The sequence below is a fragment of the Melospiza melodia genome, chromosome 3, assembly GCF_035770615.1.
Source record: "Melospiza melodia melodia isolate bMelMel2 chromosome 3, bMelMel2.pri, whole genome shotgun sequence".
NCBI lineage: Eukaryota > Metazoa > Chordata > Aves > Passeriformes > Passerellidae > Melospiza > Melospiza melodia.
Window position 1 is genome coordinate 49,234,333 of NC_086196.1, and position 21,031 is coordinate 49,255,363.

General features: G+C 43.3%; 1 protein-coding gene across 2 annotated transcripts; it reads right to left on the reverse strand.

The window, feature by feature from the left end:
• Window positions 1-1,412: 1,412 nt before the first annotated feature.
• TAF5L (TATA-box binding protein associated factor 5 like) lies at window positions 1,413-20,793 on the reverse strand. Of its 2 annotated transcripts, none has more exons than XM_063151656.1 (5): window positions 20,717-20,793; window positions 16,512-16,656; window positions 11,819-11,923; window positions 8,357-9,081; window positions 1,413-3,353 (listed from the first exon to the last, which is right to left on the reverse strand). In XM_063151656.1, exons 2-5 carry the CDS (start codon window positions 16,651-16,653, stop codon window positions 2,556-2,558), a joined length of 1,770 nt encoding a protein of 589 aa, XP_063007726.1. In that variant the 5' UTR covers window positions 16,654-16,656; window positions 20,717-20,793; the 3' UTR covers window positions 1,413-2,555. The 2 variants fall into 2 exon arrangements, with proteins under 2 accessions (XP_063007726.1, XP_063007725.1); XM_063151655.1 differs by lacking the exon at window positions 20,717-20,793 and adding an exon at window positions 19,980-20,069.
• Window positions 20,794-21,031: the final 238 nt, after the last annotated feature.

Genomic DNA, 21,031 nt, shown 5'->3' on the forward strand with positions numbered 1-21,031 from the left:
TCCTAGCTTCCTTCAAAGAGCACCAAAAACTCTCCACACAGTACACTACTGCTTATATGTTTGAAGCACGTAAGTAATGATTGTTTTTCCAACAATTCAGGAATCACTTTTACATCTTTTAGCCTATGTGCATATAACAGGATTTGCTTCTGAAGTCTCGTTACCCTTGTCACTTCTACATGCAATACTTCAGAGCAACCCAAGTAGTAATAAGCCCAATTCTGCTGTAGAAGTAAGATGTTAAAGGGAAACTTTGTTCTCAGCCCATCTCACTCTTACTTCTGCCCCCTACTCTTTCCCCCTTCCTCCTCCCCTTCCCTTCCTCCCCTCCCCTTTTGGTTGTTTGCTCTCCTTCAGGACCAAAACTCCAGCTGCTCTAAATCTAAACACTGCTCAGGACATACGGCAACCAACAGCAAAATGAGTTCCAGTGAGCACTGGTGGGCCATATCCTTCCTGGGTATTCACACAGGCATTCAGCCAAAACAGTCATTTCACAGTAAAATCTTTGGGCTAGAATCTACAGAATCCAGCAAAACCACTCAAAACAAAGGGATTACTGCAGGTTGAAAAATACCATGTGTTTGGTCAGTATTGACTCAACAGAGCTGAAGGAGGTCTCTCTAAAGACCTGCATAGCACAAAGCATCAGCAACACTACTGTCTTCCATACATTTTTCCTCAACACGCCCAATTCTCATCTGGCTTCACACTTCTGATATGCAGCCATCAGATCAGCATTCAGCTCCAAGGGGTACGGAGGGGTTTCGGTACTCCCAGCACTGAGCTGCAGCACATGCCGCGGTTAATGCCAGAATGGTCAAACACTTGTCTGGTAAAAAATTTTTGTAGTTTACTGTTTTGTAAATAGACAATAAAATAAAATGGCAACTGTGAGTTGTTGTCTAAACTCTTAGATTGTTTAGACATTCAAGACAATTTTCTCATGAAAATCCAGCAGGGCTGAGGGAAGCTGATGGGAATTATCATTTAATACCCACAGTCTGTCTAGAAGACATCTGCTTGAAAGAGGCATTTTGACACATCAAACCACAAAGTAAAAGTAATGTAGTACTACAGACTGAGGCCTTCAGGTGCAGTGCTAACCTCAGGGGGTACCTAGATCCTTCCCATACATATCAGCTGGCCTACAAAGCTGGATCAATATCCCATTCCATGATGTGTCCCATCAGCTCTGTGGAAAGCAAGCAGGGTGATATCAAAACAGCACCAAGTGAGCAAGACCACCAGATTCAGCCTCAAAGGGCATCTGTCTCATGCAGTGTAGGGGAAGCTGCTGCCCTCTTCTTCTCATACAAGTCAGAGTGAACTTCCCAGAAAGGGACCAAACAATTTTTATTTTTCTTTTTAAACTAAATGCTTTTAATAGAAAACAAAATACAAAATAACTCTTTCCAGAAAGCAGAAATATTTAATCTCTCCAAATGACAAACTAGAACGTGCTTTTTCTGCAGATCCTTGTAAATGCTGATGATTTATCTCACAAAATGTTAATGAAACCGGTATTGCAACATTTGAGAAAAATCCAACACTGGCAGAGCTGCCTCTGTGTACACACAATAATTTAGTAATAGTATTTTTCCCATGTCACTTTGTGTGTTTCTCCTCATCCCCCTCTCCCTAGACTGCCAACTTCCATTTATGGAAATCTTTCTGTGAGGTGCAGTGGTGGGTTGCCATGCCCTGTTTCCATTAGGAGTCCAAACGTGGCTGTTTCCATTCTATGGTGCCCTCCCTCCAGACAAGGCAAGTTGTTCGCTATTCTTAAAGCCACCACTCTGTCCCCACTGTCCTCCCATCCTCAAAACACAGTGCAACCAGAGTCAGAAAATTTCCTAATTAATGGAACATAAATACACATAATCACAGCTAGTACCAGGAACCAAACCCAAACAACAATGCAGAGATGGCCCCCAACTGAGGTCAGATTTCCTTGCCCTTACTGAAAAAGAACAAGGGTATTTTCTACTTATTTAGTCCAAAATATTCCGGAAGTGCTATAGGGAGCTGAAATAGTTAGGACTACTATCACTGTAGAAAATACATAATGTTCTTTTAATAGAAGGGCCTTAAAAATGCTGGTCGTCTGCAATACCAGGAAAGCAAAAGCAAAACAGAACAAAAACCACTGGGCCAGTAGTTCTCCACACACTCAAGCCAAATTAACAGTAGATAAGATGTGCCCATCAATCAATGAAGGATATTTAAGTGCAGGTCACCAGCTTATCTGGTTGGCAGTTTCACTTGTCTGGGCCAGGCTTTCAGTTTCCTCAAGTTACTGGATTTACTCCCCTTTTTCCCATTCCTAAAAGTACAAAATTAAAATGTGTATGTATTTTCATCAATCCTCCTTTTTTTCCTTATTCTGTTCAACAGCACAGGCGTTTTTGTGACATCTTAAAGCATTTGCATCACTCTGAACATGCCTTTCAAGGGGGCAGAGGAAGAGAAGTGTTTCACAGTCAGTAATCTCAGTTTGCAATGGACTCTGGCATACAAGACACTCACCCACTTCCCTAAGACAAAAAGCAAAATTAATGTTCCTGATTTTCTTGTGCAATTCCAGTCACTAGAAGAAGGTTACAGGCCATGAACTGTACGCTCAGTACATTATTCATCTGTCCGGTATATACACCAACCAGTTCACTGGAAGACCCATCCGCAGGGGCGTTGCAGTACGTGTTCCGAATGTCCCAGACCCGAACCGAATTGTCCATCGACGCCGAAGCAATTAAACTACTGTCAGGGCTAAAAGTAAGGCTAGTTATGTTGTCTGTGTGCCCCCTCAGTTCTTTGTAAAGAGTTCCTGATGCCAAGTCCCACAGCTTCAGCCGCTGGTCTTCACCTGCCGATGCCAGGTACTTACCGTTGGGGGAGAAGGCGAGCGCCAGCACGGGGCCCCGGTGCCCGGTGAAAAGCCGCACCGAGTTGCCCTGCTGGGTGCTCCACAGGCGCACGGTTTTGTCCGTGGAGCCCGTGGCTAAGTAGTTGGAATTGGGGTGGAACTTGATGCAGTCCACGTCGGCCAAATGGCCCGCGTATATTCGCAGCGGGTACGTCCGATCGAACGACCAGAGCCTCGCGGTGCGATCGTGGGAACCGCTGGCAAAGTACAGGCTGCAGGGGCTAATATCCAAATCCCAGACAGGATAGGCATGTCCTTGGTACAACACAGTGTTTGTAAAGCTTCCGAGGTCCCAGTACCTGATGGACATGTCCTCAGAACAAGATAAGAGTCCTGAACTGTCTGAAAGGAACCTTGTGCTATACACAGGTCCACAGTGTCCTCTCAGGATCTTCATTTCTGTGCCTGCGTTGTCATCCTCTTCCTCCTGGTCATGAAGAAGAAAAAGAAACAAGGAAGGAAAGCATGTTTATCTGTTCAACAAATATAAAAACCTCCACGAGGAAACCAGGAGGGTGCTAGTACAGAATGAGTTAGATTATTTACTTTAGATGTGGCACAGTTTGTGCAACTCTGAGACACCAACATTGCTGGTACATTTGCTACAAGTGAATACTGAAAGAGATGGTGAGATAAGACTTCAATTTTGGTAGCCTTATGCTCGGTCCAGAAGGCATCCTAACCTGAGACTGCAGGCACAGAGGGGAAAAATTATTTAATGACATTTTTCCTTTTGCTAAAATATGTTTTTAGCAAAACATATGCATAGTCTCTATCCACTCTACTACAGAAACACTTGGCTAAGATGTTGAAAGCAGTTCTTGGCATCTACTCTTTTTGTGTGGTCATTGTTGGAAGTGAATCTCCCAGAGGAGGGAAACAATCACAGACATCTTAAACAAAAGGCAGGAGATGGAAAGACAAAGCATATTTGACAAGCTGTCTGCTTAACCCTCTTTCTCAATCCCGCAAGTGAACAGAAATGCAGCAAGGCTCTAACACCTATTTCTACCTCCAAGCTCCATCAGGATGCTTTCACATCCTCACCCTCCAAGAACCACCTTCGAGAATAGCAAATGTATGCAGCTTATTTAGGCCAATGTAACTATTTTGGCATAGGAGAAGATGAACAATAGCAAAAATGATGGCACTGGAAACCTTTCTATCCTGTTATTCTCCAATTCAAGTACCAGGGCAGACAGTCAACAAGTGAAGACTTTTGTGTTTAAAGACTATTCAGGGAGCTGAGCTAAAGGAATCTCCTGATGGATGGTAAGAGTCTCTAAAAGCCTACTCAGGTAGCACCTCCTGACACTCGAAGGCTACAGACTACACAGGTTTCAAGAGATCTCAGAAGTGTCCTTGCCTGACAAGCAGGGGTCTCACTGACAGTACAAGATGACCCTTGCTTGGGGTACAACTGCATAGTAGCCTGATACCAGCCCTCCTCAGGGCTGTCAGGAGGACACTTTTCCTTAGTACTGAATCAGTAACACTCATTCACAGACAATCTCTGCATATCAAATTCAACACAACATCCTTTTGTTTGTGAGCAGCCCCTTTATCATTTATCATCTTGAACTGGCCCATTTCCTGCAGAAGGAGCACTTCCTGCCCTGAGAGGAAACCCAATTCCCCAGGGCTGCTGGACTGCTGACAACCAGCAGAAGCCAGTGTGTTGTAAGCAGCCCTCTATCTCCCACACCCCCACCCCAGACCTCAGGACCCACAGACGGTTTGGCTTCGGACTTAGCAATAGCCCAGAAAGTGCTTCTCCTCCAGTGGTTTCAAATTTCATGCTGGAGGTGAGCAAACTCTGACTTGGCCATCTCCTTGTCTTTCTCCATCTCAACAGCACAGAATGTAGTAGGCAGCAAGCCATCTTTAACAATGCTGCTTCTCCTCAGTGCCCATGGGAGCTATGGTGGGGCTGGGAGCCAACTTCCTCTCTGCTATGGAGGTGAGGCAGAGACAAACTGCAGGCTCTGGCATGCAAGGCACCATTCTTATTCAAATTGCTTTTCTACCTCAGATAGAACATGGCTTACTGGAATCTACAGCATCTCTAGGCTGTGTTGCCACATTAAAGAAGAATGGCTGATACCTGCAGCATTTTGTACTATTTAATTATGACCATAAGATTTCTGACAAGTTACCACTGCCCATTCAAGCTGCCTGTATTGTACTACAGTTTCTGCAAATTTTGCAAGTCCAGGTACTTAATTCTGTGCATTCAAATACAAGGCTATATGGGCTGTCTGCAAGCACCTCCTCTTCCCTCCTTGTATTACTGTACCAGGAGACTTGACACCACCTTCTGCAGCACTGAAACTCCTACTCCTATATGGTCACAGGTAGCAAATCTTATCTTTCTGTTTGACACTCACTTAGCATAACTGCACACTCCTGTCACAGCTCACTGAAAACAGCACATCTATAATGCTTCTGAGTCACCATATTTTTCAGTTTCCTCCCTATCCAAGTTACTCTGCTGACCAGATTAGCAAGGCAGCTGCAAGTGCAGCCACCAAGCCTCAAAAAGCAACAATGATAGCCTCAAGGAGAAACAAACCATAAGCTCACATTCCTCCCCTTTTTTTTTCTAACCAGTAACAGGCTTTCCTGGGCGTCAGAATCTCTCTCATCCTGCAGTGCTCTAAAGATGCCAAAAGGAAGACCTCATATCTGCCTGTAGCAGAGATGCCCTAGCAGGGAATGAAGAAGAAGGATGGCACACTTTGCAGGACATTTTTTACTGCTACTTCCAGAATTCCCTCCTATCTGCCATCAAGCAAGCATCATCCCCACTCATTATCACTTGAAGGACCACTGCCACTTAAAAGCAGAACCTTAGAAGCAGAGCTAAATGGGGTCAAGTCTTAGTCTTCACAGGATTTAAACGCTGGCACTGTTGTCGCTTGGAACAGAGCATTATTTTCTGATGTTGATTTATGAAGTACCAGCAATGAGCATGGTAAAATTGCAGAGACAAACAACACTTTCATTTGTACAGCTACAAAACTCCATTTTTATACTGGACCCAAAGTAAGAGAGACTGTAAAGTGGCATTTGTGAGATGCTACTATAAAGAAAACAGAATTACTGTATTCCAAAATAATAAGCCTCTCTTATTTGCAAGAAGCAAGACTACATTAGTGAAGTACACTGCAGCATGACACTGAGCAAAATTTAGTAAAACTACACCTAGAAGATGATTTTGACCTTAGTGACCAAAAGGCTTCACATGGACTAGGAAAAATCTTATTCTAACACATTTGCTAAGTCTCACCTTGGTTTACATATATATATATATACACACACACACTCTCCTTCATAAGAAGAATTAATAAACCCAACAGAGTAGCTTTAGTGCCACCTTGAACAACATCCACTGAAACTAGCATGATTTTAGACCTTTGTGACTGCACAAAAGGAAGGACCTGTTTCCTTGCAGAAAATAAAAAACCATGCTGAAGATTACTTATTTAATTCATTACTATTTAAATACATTATCCAAAGCTAATTATACAATACAGAAATCAACCAAACCAAATTTTAACATCCTCATAAGTTATTCCATAGAACTCACAGAAGTAATGTCAAAGTGCATTCAGAATTTTTGTTCTTTGTCAAAGTGTGAATCAGCTTTATCCCTTTGAATCGCTGCTGATCAGACTGCCGTGACAATCTGAAATACAGCCCCTGCTCACACTGAGCTGCAGCCCAGTCAATGTAGTCTGGTTGGTCTTGGTATCTGTGGCTTCCTCTCCCATGGAATCGATGCAATTGCTGGCCTGTTCCCACCTGCAATGCTGTAGGTGCCTGTGTATTTCCACTTAGGGCTCCCAGATAACTGATTTTATTTCCTTGTAGTCAAGGAGCTTTCATTTGCATTTGGTAACCAAATTTGTGTTGAGGCTGGTATTGGTATCCTCCCTCAATTCTGAACTCCTGCTCAGGTGACTATTTGTTTTGTCAGTAGTGGAAATTATTCAGGGCAATGATTACTTTGATCTGTGCTGGGTTTTGACCAGTTTTTTGCTTCAGACCTGTACACAAAACATCCAATAGCCACCAAAAGCTATTCAGGATTCCATGAATTCCAGGATTCCATGGCTGTCTCGTAATACATGTATAATAAGCAAGTCTATGACTACATGCCAAAAAAAGTTAATACACACACTCCTGATAACCTGGCAATATCTCACTTTTCCACAGTCCAGAGCCAAAGAAGGTGACCTGCTGATTTACCGAACTTTTCTCTATTGCAGGTGCTGATATTTGGCTTCTATGATGGGCAATACACAAGCACATGCCCTATGAACTCTTGCAGTTTACAATGAAAATGACTCCATAACTCTATTTTGGGCTAGTCTGACCCACTTACCTGCTCACTCTGCAAAAAGGCTAACCTGGGAAACAGTGAACATGCTGCTGTGCTGTCTCACCTTGATGTCTGCCTCTTTTCTCAAGTTGTTTAACAAAGCAATCCCTAATCACAGATCCCTAAATCACCAAGCTCTTGGCACTCTTCCAAAATAAATAGAACCTTGCCATTAAATATTTTTTAGAAGAAAAAACAGTAGAAAAAAGGGGGTCTCTCCTGCTAAACACTCAACACAAGAACAAATGAGTTAGTTTTTTTTTTTTTAAGGAGAAGAGTGATTAAATAACAGAAGAGTAAAAATTTTGATCTCTAACCAGATAGAAGTTGCTGCTTGGGCAGTTGTGTGGAGAGGGAAGAAAAGCTGTGACTAGAAAAAAAAAAAAAAGGTCAAGTAAAAGGTGCCACTTAGCACTGCATGTGAAGTAATGGTACACACATTCCTGTTCTTCTCTCCAGCATTCTGGAGTAGGAAACCTCAGAAGTTTCTACTTCAGATTCCTTAACAGAGACATTTTGCATAATTTTTCCATAACTCTTGACCTCTGGTAAATTAAGGTGACACCTGAAATACAGTTTTGCACACAGGCACCTGATCAGACTTCTTTAGCTCTTTTCCTTACCGTGTCTATATTTTCCTCTTCCTGTGCGTCTGCCTTTCTCTCCACCCTTCTGCCTGGCTGTTCTGAGCTACTTCTCATCCCAAAGAAGGCTCGATGCTCCTCAGAGAAGAGAGCCTACTCTAGTCACCTGTCCTTTCTGGGTTGCCTGTCTACTGTCATCTCTTCCAGGACAGCTGGAGGAAGGGGATCAGCACCCAGGACTAACAATCTATGACCTAAGCACAGACTGATTGCACCTCAGTTTACCACTTACAACCACTGCAGGGAAGAACAAGGATGACAGTAGGTTATCAAATCTGTGCATCAAGGCAGGCAAGTTGTGCAACAGCCTCAGAGTTCCCTAGCACATGACTACATACTCAACACTCCATGTTCAAAGCAGGCCAGTAGAAGGGGAAGAAGGGGGAAAAAGGGTATCCAAACCTCCTCATCCAGGATGTCACAAGCCAAACGGATGCGGGACACATCAACAAGGTGGGGCTCAGATTTCAACTTCCTGGAGCGCAGGCTCCACAGCTTCACACATGAATTATCGAACCCAGCAGCGAGCAGCTTGCTATTTGGTGAAATCTCTGCAGTGTTCAGCAACTGCTCTGTGTTATAGAAGGCATAGAAACAGATGGTGGTTAAGGAAGGGGGCCCGTCCTTGACGCGTTTAATGCTGTCCTGCAGTAAATCCAGCGCTGCCTCATTCTGCAGAATGGAAGCTGGCACGTCGCTGGGCTCCAGGCCATTGCTCTCGTTGCGTGAGGAGCTCCCACCGGCATAGAGCTGGTAGTCAGTCCTCTTGGCAGGCTGCACATCCAGGTGAATGTGCAAGGTCAGGACTTTGCACAGGGCGTTGTTGTTGTCACTTTGGAGGTAGCGAAGAAGGTAGTTGTAGCTGTCCTCTTGAAGGCGGATGACGTACTTGTTGTCCAGAAAAGCCCGGAGCTTCAAGTTGGACAGGATATCTTGAATAGTCATGGTAGTCTGCAACTGTTCAATGATATCCTTCTGGCTGGCATTCTGCAGGAACATGCCATGGAAGCGGCTGTAAAAACTGTCCACTGTGCTTTTTAGGCCATTCTGGACCATGTTCAGATGGAGGTAGACGAAGAGGGGATATAGAAGAGGCATCACTTCATGGCTGTGCTGAGAATCTGAATCTATATTAAAAAAAACAAAAAACTTTGAATGACTTCTCAAACCACTTCCTATTGGGAATAAAATAGAGCAAGGATGACTACTGAGAAAGCCCTGACAGTGACATTGGAAAGCAAACAAAAAAGAGACATTTGCTGTCACATCTAAGCAAACTTCTGTCATCTAAAAGAGGTACAATAGAGATTTCCACATCAGTGAAGTACCTTGTCAGAACAAAATACAGATATTTCAAGAAGTCTTTTCAGGTGTGGGACAACTAATAATATACCACCTCATAAAATACATGACAGTTGAATTTTCCCCATTTATTTCAAAAGAAAAAGCATGCTCTTTGTATCCTTTGTTTATTGTGATAAATGAACTTTAAAATGTATTAATTATATTTAAAAGAGTATTTTAAGTGTTTAAGCCAAAATTATTTATCTAGCTTATCTGGCCTGAGCTTTTTTTCCTCTCAGCTTCAGTAAAACATGAGTGGTGCTTTGGATGGAACTGATTTGTCTTCAGGGGAAAGGAAGCTACAGTTTCCAAAATGTACTGCAATATGCTGTGCTCCTGTTTTATTTCTGTGCCTGCCCATGTACATGCTTTTCTCTCTCTGCCAAGGCAAATCCCAGCAGTAATTCCTAGTACACAGTGTAACAAACCCCGATTAGGCTGTGCAGTACCTTGCAGAGGCTGCTCTGTGCAACAGCTCCACCCCTCCTTCCCCAGCTTCTCTGGGGCTGTTTGCCAGCTGCAGGGAGCTGTGAGGAGCAGAGCCTGCCCAACACCATAGCAACAAACAGGGCCACAACGAGTTACTACCACAGGACCAAATGGTCCCAATTACTGGAAAACAAATAGGCACTGCTGATCCTCAAACATTTGCTGATCCTCAAAATGCAGAAAGCATTGCTGTTTTTCAACATGCTCTTCCCTCCTGCCACTCACCAACGCATGATCTCTTTTCTCCCTTTCCATTAGGTTATTTTTCCTTCATGTTGAGCACTCTGCCAGACTTTCTCTAGTCCATACTGTGTCTCTGTCTCATTTCTACAGGAGTAACTACAGATTATGCATGGAGTGCAGTGTATGCATACATATTTGCATACTTGAGCATCACTCTTCTTCCTGTCCCACTGAAACTGGGCCAAAGCCAGTGAAAACAGTGGTCTGCATGTAGTAAAAATTCTAAGCAGTCAGCAGGTCTCTTTTTCTCCAGGGGCACTAGCCCAAAAATGAAACAAGAGGAAGGACCTCACTTTGCAGTAGGGGAAAAAGGGAAGAGATGGGAAGTTAGAAGAAACAGGAACAAAGAAAATGTTCCCTAGGAACATATGAAGAGGTTACAGGAGCTGGGTCTGCCTACCCTGAAGAATAAGGGGGTATTCAACTGCTTGCTTTCAGTACCCAGTGGGGCATTATAGAGGCAAAGGAGCCAGCTCTTCTCAGAGGTGCTCAATGGAAGGACAACAGGCAAGCTGCTGCAAGGGAAATTCTCACTGAATTGCAGCAGGGCCCCAGAGATGCACAGCAATCTCCAGAGTGTTTGATTTTCTAAATCTGACTGGAAAAGGCTCTGAGCAACCTGATCAAACACCCATCTTGCCCTGCTTTGAACAGGTGGTTGAACTAGAGACTGCTTAGTTAAGTTACTCCGTGTCACTAATCCCCTGCCCACTCCTCAGTGGGGCAGGCATCACAGAAATGGGAAGTGCCCTGCTGTGCCTTGTGGCTGGTTGGCAAGCTACTCCCTTGAACAAACAGAGGTAGTTCATCTGTGTAAGATATCAAACTAGAGCAACAGGGACAAAAAAGATGAAAGCAGTCCACCTGAATACCAAAACCTAGCATTTCATCAAACATTAAGCCAGCACTTCACCAAGCACTGAACAGAGCTATCATACTTCTAAAAATCTATTAAACCATAAGGATTTACTTCAAATACTAAAGTGCAAAGGTATTGAACTGCTGTAGATGACAAGGCTCCAAGAATTCACTATTTTCTGCCTTTGCCTTCCTGCTCCCTTCCCTTCCAAAACTATCAGAAATAATAATCCCAATGTTATGCACAGTGGGATCAAATCCTTACACTGGACAAATGTTGTGTGCAACAGCATCACTTTCCTTGGTACTATTCTTTAAAAATTCTGTCTGCTTTCTTCTTCCCATGCTGGAGACTTATAGAAGAAATAAGGACATTCCCAAGAGTACTTGTTAAAAAAATATAGAATAATTATAAAAAAAAATAAATAATTATTTGACTTCTGCATCATTATGGAGTAAGATATTTTTTACTTTGCTGTATTGCTCCACTCTCAAAGCTAGTACAGCTAAATTTACAGGAACAAATCCTCCCTTAGAAATCCAGACCATCATAAAAACAAGGCAATTATGGATAAAGTTAAAAACCTTAAACTAGAATACAACAGAGAACTACAGTCTTTTCTCAGTTACTTGCCTTTCACATAAAACACTGATTTTCCTTCCTGTCCTATGTAAAAATGGTGCTGTCTAGAAGACCTACAAAGTGCAAATGCTTGAACAAGAAAGAGCAAAGAGCCAGCCATCTATAAAACGCAAAGCTATTCAGCACATAGAAAACAACCAAAAACAGAAAAATGAAATATTTCTATTTTAACTGAAATCTCAAAACTAGAAATCAAAACATTGTTAGAGACATGATTTCAAATTTTACTATATTACCCTTTACTCATTTCAATGACAAAAGAAATCAGTCTGTGTTTTCTGATTTACCTGTGAGAAAATTGCGTAATCGTCCAAACTGTACTTCATATTGCTGGGGCTCTGCCAGGCAGGGAGCTGCAGACACAACGTTGGCACAACCAGACTCAGATTGGACTGTGAAATAAAAAAAGCAAAACTTATATAAGGATTTAAGGTTTTTTACATATGTGTCTGAAAACAAAGCTTCTCATAAAATCCAAGGTATGCAGCCACTCAGATGACATTTCATCTTTAAAACCATTCAGGTATGACATAGTCCAAAGCATCTAAACATGGCATAAACCACCTAGACAGATCATGAAGGAGAAAGCTCACTGAAAGCTAAAACCCACCCTAAAAATCTCAGCAACTCACCTGCTCCACCCAGAACACATTTTCAAGTTTTCAAATACAACCTTAAATTCCCAAGAAGTTCAGTGTAACAACCATCAGAGACCCCTTAGAAGTTTTACAACTGTGGTTTTACAACTTTACACTCAGAAAAGATGAAGAAAGCAACATACAACTTTCTCCAAAAATAAAGTTTCTTTTTCAGTGAGTCGCACCAACCATCATGAAAAGGTCTAAAGTGACACTACTTCAGATTCTCAAATTTCTTGTCCCGGTCATTATAATTTACAACAAATTATTATCATTTATTAAGTCTTACAGAGGTGGTGGAGAAAACACTGAGTGTCTAAGCAAACACTTTGTAATTTTTAACCAAAATCTTCCCTCCTCCCTGAGGATTTTAGGTTAAGGGGGAGCTGACAACTGCCCACAAGCCCAGTTGTTACGATCTCCTCAGACCATGTTAAACTCTTTTTCAGAACCAGATTCTGGAAAAAGCGGTTCTGAACTGTTTAGGAAGGGAATTGGCTTCTCCTTCTCTGGCACCAAACCTTTGCTGTTCTGCTAATGGCCTGGAATCCACAGGAGACTTCATGCAAGTTTACAGACATGCATCAAGGAACCCCAGGCACATGCAAATGCCAGTGATGAGAAACCCAAGTTTTGCTGTTCTAAGTAGAATACAAAAAAGCAAGGAGTTTCACTATTTCTCTTTCAGTTTTTTTTCTTCAAATCATAACTCTCATCCCCTCCAAACCCCCTATTTTTAATACTTTCACTTCAACTTATTTTGGTCTTCCTTGCCCTGCACCACTTTCCATCCTCTGCCTTTCTACTCTTGATTGACTGGGGGCCTTTTTGTTCCAGCATTTGGCTCATGCACAGAGGCACAAGTCTGACAGCCCTGGAAGTCTATAAACAACATTATCAAATGTTCACACGCTACAGAGAGATAGGCCAGCCTCCAGCTCATCTCAATGCCTCTAATTAGAAAGAGATCAGCACATGGTACACAGGCAGCCTGCTGCTATTCTTCCCTCACTCCTCTCTCTCTTTCTCTCTGCTAAGACACAGGTTTACCTTCCTTCAGTTCATGTAAATACAGGAGGTATGTTTGGCAAGCTGAATTCAGCTCTTGAAACAGAGAAATGGGCTGAGCTCATCATTCTCTCTTGGGAAAAAAAAAATCAAAACAAAACCAGATTCCAGCACCAATATGATATCATCTCTTAAATCAGTTCAGATATAAACGAATATAACTTGCTGAAAGGCACAGCTACACTGAGCTTTCTACAGCCTGGCTGCTTCAGAAACTCAAAGATGGTAAGAACTCCACGTTCACAAACTGGTACGACTCAATACCTAAAGTAAAAAGCTCTGCTATTTGTATGTAAAATTGCATATAATCAATATTCAGCACAAGAAAGTAAACTGCACGTATGCACACATAGTAACTCTAGAATACTCACTGACAGTTTCCAATGTCACCCATACAACTCTTTGTAAAAGCCAAGAAATACAGAAATATGAGGGCCTGTCTCTTATGCTGTCTATCACAGGATGACATGCAACAATCAACTCTTCACAGAGATCTGGGGGCCTCATTTCTGCAGGAATGGCAATGGCCCGCCACCTTGTTCATCCTGTGCAAGCACAACTCATTGGCCTAGACTTTATAAAGTATTTTCTCCAGGGCACAACTTTCTCTGCATAAGCAACTTAATTCCAAAATTAAGGGGTACTTCATGCTTCAGAAAGTGGAGTATCATCTTTGTCTACCTGTCTTGAAACACTCTGACTGGGTAACCATTATGGCCTATTCTTCCAGTAAATGATGCTAGAGCTTATTCCCATCCAGCAAATGCTAAATGAACCCTACACAGCAGACAGCTCTAATAAATTCTAATTCTTTGCCTTCCCAAAACTTTAAACCAATGAGAACTGCAAAAAGGATCAAGAAGTCAACTGATTCCAAAACAAGAGTAAAATTTCATGCACATTTTCCACCTGGTAGAAATAAAACACTGGCTGTATCTTTCTCATATGTTAATAAACCTACCACAGTTTCTTTTCTACCTTCCCCAGTGGTCATAAGAACATCTATTGGAAATATCTGCTCCTCCACATCCAGTAAGTGCAGCCAGCTATGCAACCTGATAGGAAATTCAAAGGAGCTCACTCCTAACTCAGGGATATGGACAGTACCCTCCTGGTCTTGTGTGTTGGCTATCAGCAGAATTGCTTCCAGCTAACAAATGTGGGACTACTGTAAATGTTGTGTAACAGCAACTGATTCCTATTTTAGGTGAGTATGATGATGTATAATTGTACATTATTTATGTACATATTTTTGTACATTATTATGTACATACATACAATATACAGATATTCATACACAGTGCTATGGGCAGCGTTCCTTGGTCACTCACTCTGTCCTCAGACATTGTTCTTGTTTTCTAGAGAAATACGGCATAATCACAAGGAAGCTCTGTGCTATATTTTACTGCAGATATCATCAGACAGAATTCTAGATATTCTCATCTGGGCTCTGTCTCCCACAGAAAAGGTTGCACCAGATCACCTTCTGAGGTCCCCTCCAAGTCTCCCATTCACACAAGCTAGTTAAATTTAAAAGTCAAACAGTAGAGCTGAACATAAAACAGAAGGTGAGCTTTGCTAAGGAACAAGCAAAAACATCTTCAGAAAAACACATTTGATCACTTTCCCCAAAATAAAGCACTGCAGGCTTTGCAATCTGCTCAGTTTTTACTCAGTTTGCAAAACTAAGATGACTGCAGCAGAAAGTATTTTCAGCATCTGTTGTCAGATTAAGTAACAGGCTTGGGTTTACTTTTACAGACATTTTTCTAACAGTCACTGCTGGAACTGCAGAATGCTCACTGACAGCTCACTGCAAGCACATCTGACTAGAAGTAGTAAGCAGCTGAACACATGAGAGCAGCCCATTTTCAGTTCTAACGAAAACTGATGACTAAATTCTCAATGCCCATCTACAAAAAACACGCACTGGCAAGAGGATACAGACTACCATGAAATTTAGTAATAATATTTTGTGGAATTTTTATTTTTTCAGTAAAAAAGACAAAATGTAAACACACACTCATTCACACTCTTTATTGATTTTTTCTTCCAAGGGGTTTGTAATTCAGTTCATCTCCACTACTTCAGACACTTCTGTGTCCTCCTCATATGGCTGGTATCACATTCTGAGCATGTTTTGACACCGATCTTTCTACCCACTTCTCACAAAAAAATCTCCCACTGAAAAACAATTCAGCAGTTTACTTTGGTTTCATTCTTTCCCCATCTTTCCCAGTACTTTTTCAGAGACTGCAATAAACTTCTGATAGTTAGGCTGAAAAAAGCAAGGAAATGAAAAGTACTAAGACATAAAGGTAAGGAAAAATACTAAGATGTAAAGGTAAGGAATACCTTTATTTTACCACAGTATTTTATCTGTTCCTGCATCCAACCTTATCTAACCACAAACACAGTTAAATAGCTACTAATATTTTGTCAAATTAAGTCATATTACAAGTAACTCCACCACTCCCCTTTGTCTGAGATACTGTCATAATCTAGGCAGTTTCATTGAGAGAAAAAAGTTTCTCCTTGCTTTTTTACCCAAAATGTCAGCCCAGTATTTTCTATTACTTTTACAAGTAAATTTAATCTCTATAACATCCACATAGCTTTCATCCTTTCAATACTTCTATGTGCTCAAGCAGCAGCAGAGTTTGTTGAAACAAAAATAATAATTACGATGACAATTGTCATAGACACAATTTGGAAAGCAAGCAGCGTGGCAGGATTCTGAAGTCTTTAAGAAAGAGAAGGAAGTTTATCTCCCTCCATGCCTTTTCTCATTCACTGAAGGTTTTGGGTTTTTTCCCCAAATGACAAGAGCAGACTTCTCACAACTACAAAGCTGACTATGCCAGAAAAAGACCCAGCCTTATCACTTTAATTTCACATTATATAACTCTGCTGGAGTACAAAGGTACAGCAGAATTTCCTGCTTCTACTTCCTTTTTCATCTAGGTTCTTCTCCCTTCCATTCCAAAGCACCACTACTCATCAAGACTTCATGTTATTTGGATAAAACGTGTATTTTCCATTACCCTCACATGGCATTCAAGCCTGATGTTTCACTGACTATGAACGTCACCTTGTTACACTTCCACCCACATTTTCATTCTTCCAAAGTTCACAATTCACGTCAACTTAACAGTGAGAAATTTCTTAATTTCAAAGGAGAAATGTCCACATGTGCAGATAAATTCATACAGCTGCCAGCACACGTGCTCACAACTCTGCCAAGAGGCAGTCATGGAAAACACGACAGGATTACCTGTGAGATTAGCTGCCATCTCTTCAGCAGTCTGACACAGCCTCAGCCCTTGTTTCAGGGGACCTTCCGAGTCCACATACTGACGGCGCTTGAGGTAGCAGGACACTGCCATCTGAATCTGCTCTGTGCGTACGCGTTTCATGACCTCGAAAGAAGGAAAGAGGTGATGAGACTCTTGCAGGGCTGCCTGAGATCCACTTAGCCTGCAGCTGCATTGATACTGATAGAAAACAAACCTCTCTGTAGTTTTGTTGCTGAGGTATGAAACAGAACCTTCAGGGATTTGCCTCTCAGTACTATGGCCCAGACATTTTGTAGATTCATGAAGATATTTTGCTGCCTAATTTTACTGATTTCACAGAGGAATCAAAAACAGTTTTGAGGATTCTGAACTAAAACCACAATGGTGAACTGAAGCATTTCTGTTAAAAACAGCTCATAAAAAGGGAATATCTCTCCTCCTTGAGTTTTGACAGCAGCAGTTTGAGTAATCTTCACTTTCTGGTTTCTCTGCTTGACCAACCAACAAAAAAAAACCTCCAGAAGATTCAGTGGAATGAGAAATTAACATACAAAGATGGAAATTTTGGAAACATAATGCTTTATATAGCAAACCTATTTGGAGAGGCCAAGAAGCAAAAGCTTATTGGCTGAACTTAAAGGTTAGAGCTAGATTTCTGGCACTTCACTCAGACGGTCCCCAGGAAAAAAAAGAGGGAAATTAAAAGCAGAGCCTTCTTTATCATCTGCCTTGACCTATGCAGGCTTCCCTCTTACAGAAGTTTGAAACAGAAATAATCTTTTGAAGGTTTTTTTTAAAATATACATTTAGGAACCCATCCTCACAAACACCGCTTGGAAGTACCTCAAAATCAAAATGAGCCCAAGGTTACCTTTTAGTCCCTGGCTTGTAATAAAGGAACCTCAGTAAGATGAATGCTACAGCTCCCTTGCTATTTGGGTAATCGCTGACTGCACCAATCCTTCACAACAGCCATTGACTTTACACACAAGTTTAGATAACCTGAAAAGCACAACTAAGCCACAGGAGTTTCTTCCTATCACAACACCAGGTAAAGCCTGCCTGGAAACAGTTTAACACCTTACAGCCCCACTACCAACGACATGAATGTTTCCTGAGCGCTCAGGCTTCCTGGTTTGAGCAGCTAAATCTGATGAAACTCAACTTCTCTGAGAGAGACAAGGATGCCCTTCCTCCTTTTGTAAGAACCATTATTTCTACCAAAAGGACAGCTTTAAAAATACAACTGAGTTTTTTTTCTAATACCCATGCACATTTTAGTGCTTATTCCACTTGTTAGAAAAATAACCCTTCTGTGAAGTTAGGTACAAGTGGATGAGGATGCAAGGTTTCAGCAATAGTTCACTTTCAACAGATATGTGGAATTGCAAATCCACATGCTTGGGTGAAAACCGTAAAAAGATTCCCATTTGTTCCCACAGGTTAAGTAACTGTTGAGTGTGGGGAAGGGGCATCAACAGGTGGGAGTTTTGAAAGCATTTTCAGATAGACCCATTAAAATAAAAAGTTTTCAACACCTTCTTTCACTCCAAAAGCAAACTTCCTTTTCATCTGCAATCAAAGAAGTTGTATCTGAGACACTGTCTCAAGTATAACACTTCTGCTGCACAAAACCGTAGGAAAGACAGAACTCTTACCAAGAGTACACCACGCAGAGTGGACCCAAGGATGGACCAGCAATGTAGCACCCTCCTAAAAAACACCCTTTAACTAAGCCTCACAAGGTACTGTTACCATTCTGCATTTCAGCCAGCTGCACGGACTCATGTGCAGGCGATTTGCCCAGGCCCACACCGAGGCATTTATGCAATCTGTACAGTTCCTTGCTCCTCTGTGTACTCCCCTCTGCAATCACAGTAGGGGATGTTAGCAGCATCTCAAGGAGATTTTTTCCCCTCCTCCCAGGTGACACAATGGGAACTGCGTGTCTTCATCAAGAAATACCCATTAGCATCAGAAACAGCAGTCACCCATACTCTAATTTCAGCTCTTTGCTTCTTCCTTCACTTTGCCTTTATACTTCACACTCAGCATTACAAAGAACAATGCCACCAAGGCAGGAAAAGCATTCAGGAAAAGTGCAAGAGCAAAAGCAACTCTCCTACAAATATTCTTTACTGAGCCTTTTATCAAAATTAGAGTGTATCATAAAACAAACATAAGAATGGCCTCCCAAAATACTGTCAGCCTGGTTCAAGGTCCAAGCTACACCAATTCACAACACGTCAATGATGCAGAATTTAAAGGCATTAAAGGACAAGCCTCCAATTTTTAACTTCCAATCAATTTTAAGATTCTAGCTCTCATAACTGAGGATAATCTCCAAAATATGTAATAAACTGAAAGCATATAGAGTTCCCTGTTCACAAAATGGATTAAGCTTGAAACAATTGTTCAGAAGTCCCAGTTGTCTCATTCTCCTTGAACAGCCAAAGAGAATAATAAATACTAATGCTGCTAACTAATTTTACTGATAAGCAAAATAAATAAGAAAAGAGAGAAGAAAGATCACATTGTGAGAATGCAGAGCTACAATACAGCATTTTCTGCAGTGTTCCAAACTGGAGCACTAAAAAAAGGTTAAGGTAATTTTTTTTGAGGAACCAGAACTACTAAAAAAAAAGAGCAGAGGCTAATAACACAAAACACATTGCAAATTCCTCCTTCCTGGAAAAGCTGGAAGTTAGTTGTGAACTAAGCATTGGGCCAAGGAAATTATTTTCCCGCCTATGCTACATTTCAGGTACAGGTTTAGGCAGATTCCACGGCCTTGAAATAATCCCAGTACAGACACACTAAAAAGAACTTAAAAACTAGCACTGGAAACACTGCTTTTAAAGACTCTGGATTCCTGTCCCAACACTGGGACAGCAGTCTCTTTCGTCCAACAGACTGAGGAAAGACCTGTGAGCATCAGAGAGCTAGATTAAAAAACACCCAACCCCCAAACTAATAAAAGCATAAAACTAAAGCATCTTTTGAATATTCTCTAATAAGAACTCTGTCTCAGGCCTCAGTTTTGGACAGCAAAAAATAATCTTTTATCCTTTATCACTGCAGGTGAAATGTGGGGCCTACCAACAATAATAGGTCTCAATTTTTAATTTTGTGACATTAGGATAATCTGAAATTTACAAAATTTCAGAATAAATGACATAAGGATAAACTGATATGGAGATAACCATGACCTAAGAGCCAAGGGATGTCGCACATGCAGCAGCTGCAATTCACAAAAACAGGCAAGTAAACATGACAAGTTGACTTGGAGAGCACGGTAGTGGTGCAAAATAGGAAAACAGGGCAGCAGGAACTACGGAGAAGGCTTTCGCCTGAGCAGTGGCATTCATGTGAAGAGGCAGAGAGGGAACAGCTGTGATTTTAAAAGAGCATGAATCCATTTGCATTTGGACCGAGATCTGGCTCACCATCCACGAATGACGCTTTGCCAATTCCACATTGTTTCCCCCCGACCCCCCCGCGGCCCCAAGTCGGTGCCAAGCAGCGCTTCACCGATGTCCTCGGCGGGACCTGCGGGACACGCTTTCCTCCAACCCCCCTGACACCACCTCGGCTCGGTCTCCGCCAGCGCCGGGCCCTTCCTGGGCCGAGCGGAGCCGCGGGACCCACCCGGCACTGCCGGCCTGTGGGCCCTGCCGGGGTCACCGGGGCCGGGAGCCCTGCGGGGCCCGCGCCCGTCCTGCGGCTGCTCCGCGGGCCGAAGGGCGCTCGCTGAAGGGACGCCAAACTTAAAGCCTTCTCCTGTCAATATTAAAAAAAAAAAAAAAAAAAAAAAAAAAAAAAAAAAGGAAAAAAAAAAAAAAAGAAAAGGGAAGAGAGATGGCGCGATAAGAAGAGGCTTATTAAACCCACGCACTTTCCAAGGGAAAGAAGGATATCACGACCAGAGGCCCCCCCACGACCTCCGGGCGCAGGGCACGCGCCCGGCCCGTCTGCAGCCGGGGCTGCCCCAGGGCCGCGCCCGCGCCCGAGGTGCCCCCGCCGGCCTGCCGGGAGCCGCCGGAGCCGCCGGCCGCGCCGGGCCTGCGGGCCTCCGCCACGAGGCGGCCCGCGGGACGCCCGGGCCCTGCTCCCGCCGCCGGCCCCGCCCCCGCGCCCCCCCGTGCGGGCCCCGGGCCGCGGCCCCGGGCCGGTCCCCACTCACTGAGCATCGCAGGCGGCGGGAGGCGGCGGGAGGCAGGCGGGGGCCGGCGCGACCGGGGGGCGCTGTCACTGCACACAGCGGAGCCGGGCGCTGCCGGCGGGCGCGCCGCCGCTGCCGCCTCCCCTGCGGGCCGGTGCCGGTGGCGCGGCCGGTGCTGCCCGGAGCCCGGCCGGCGGCGGCGGCCGCTCCATGGCCCGGCTGACACACGCCGGGGCGGGCGGGAGCGGGGCCGGGGCCGCGCAAGCGCCCTCTGGCCGCCAATGGGCGCGGGCTCGCCCAGCGCGCCGCCTCCCGGGCTCGGCGCTCGGCTGGCGC

Coding starts and splice junctions, on each gene's coding strand:
- TAF5L (XM_063151655.1), bottom strand. Junction 9,082..11,818: donor ATTACGCAATTTTCTCACAG/GTAAATCAGAAA, acceptor TTTTTAATATAG/ATTCAGATTCTCAGCACAGC. Junction 3,354..8,356: donor GTGACATCCTGGATGAGGAG/GTTTGGATACCC, acceptor CTTCATGACCAG/GAGGAAGAGGATGACAACGC.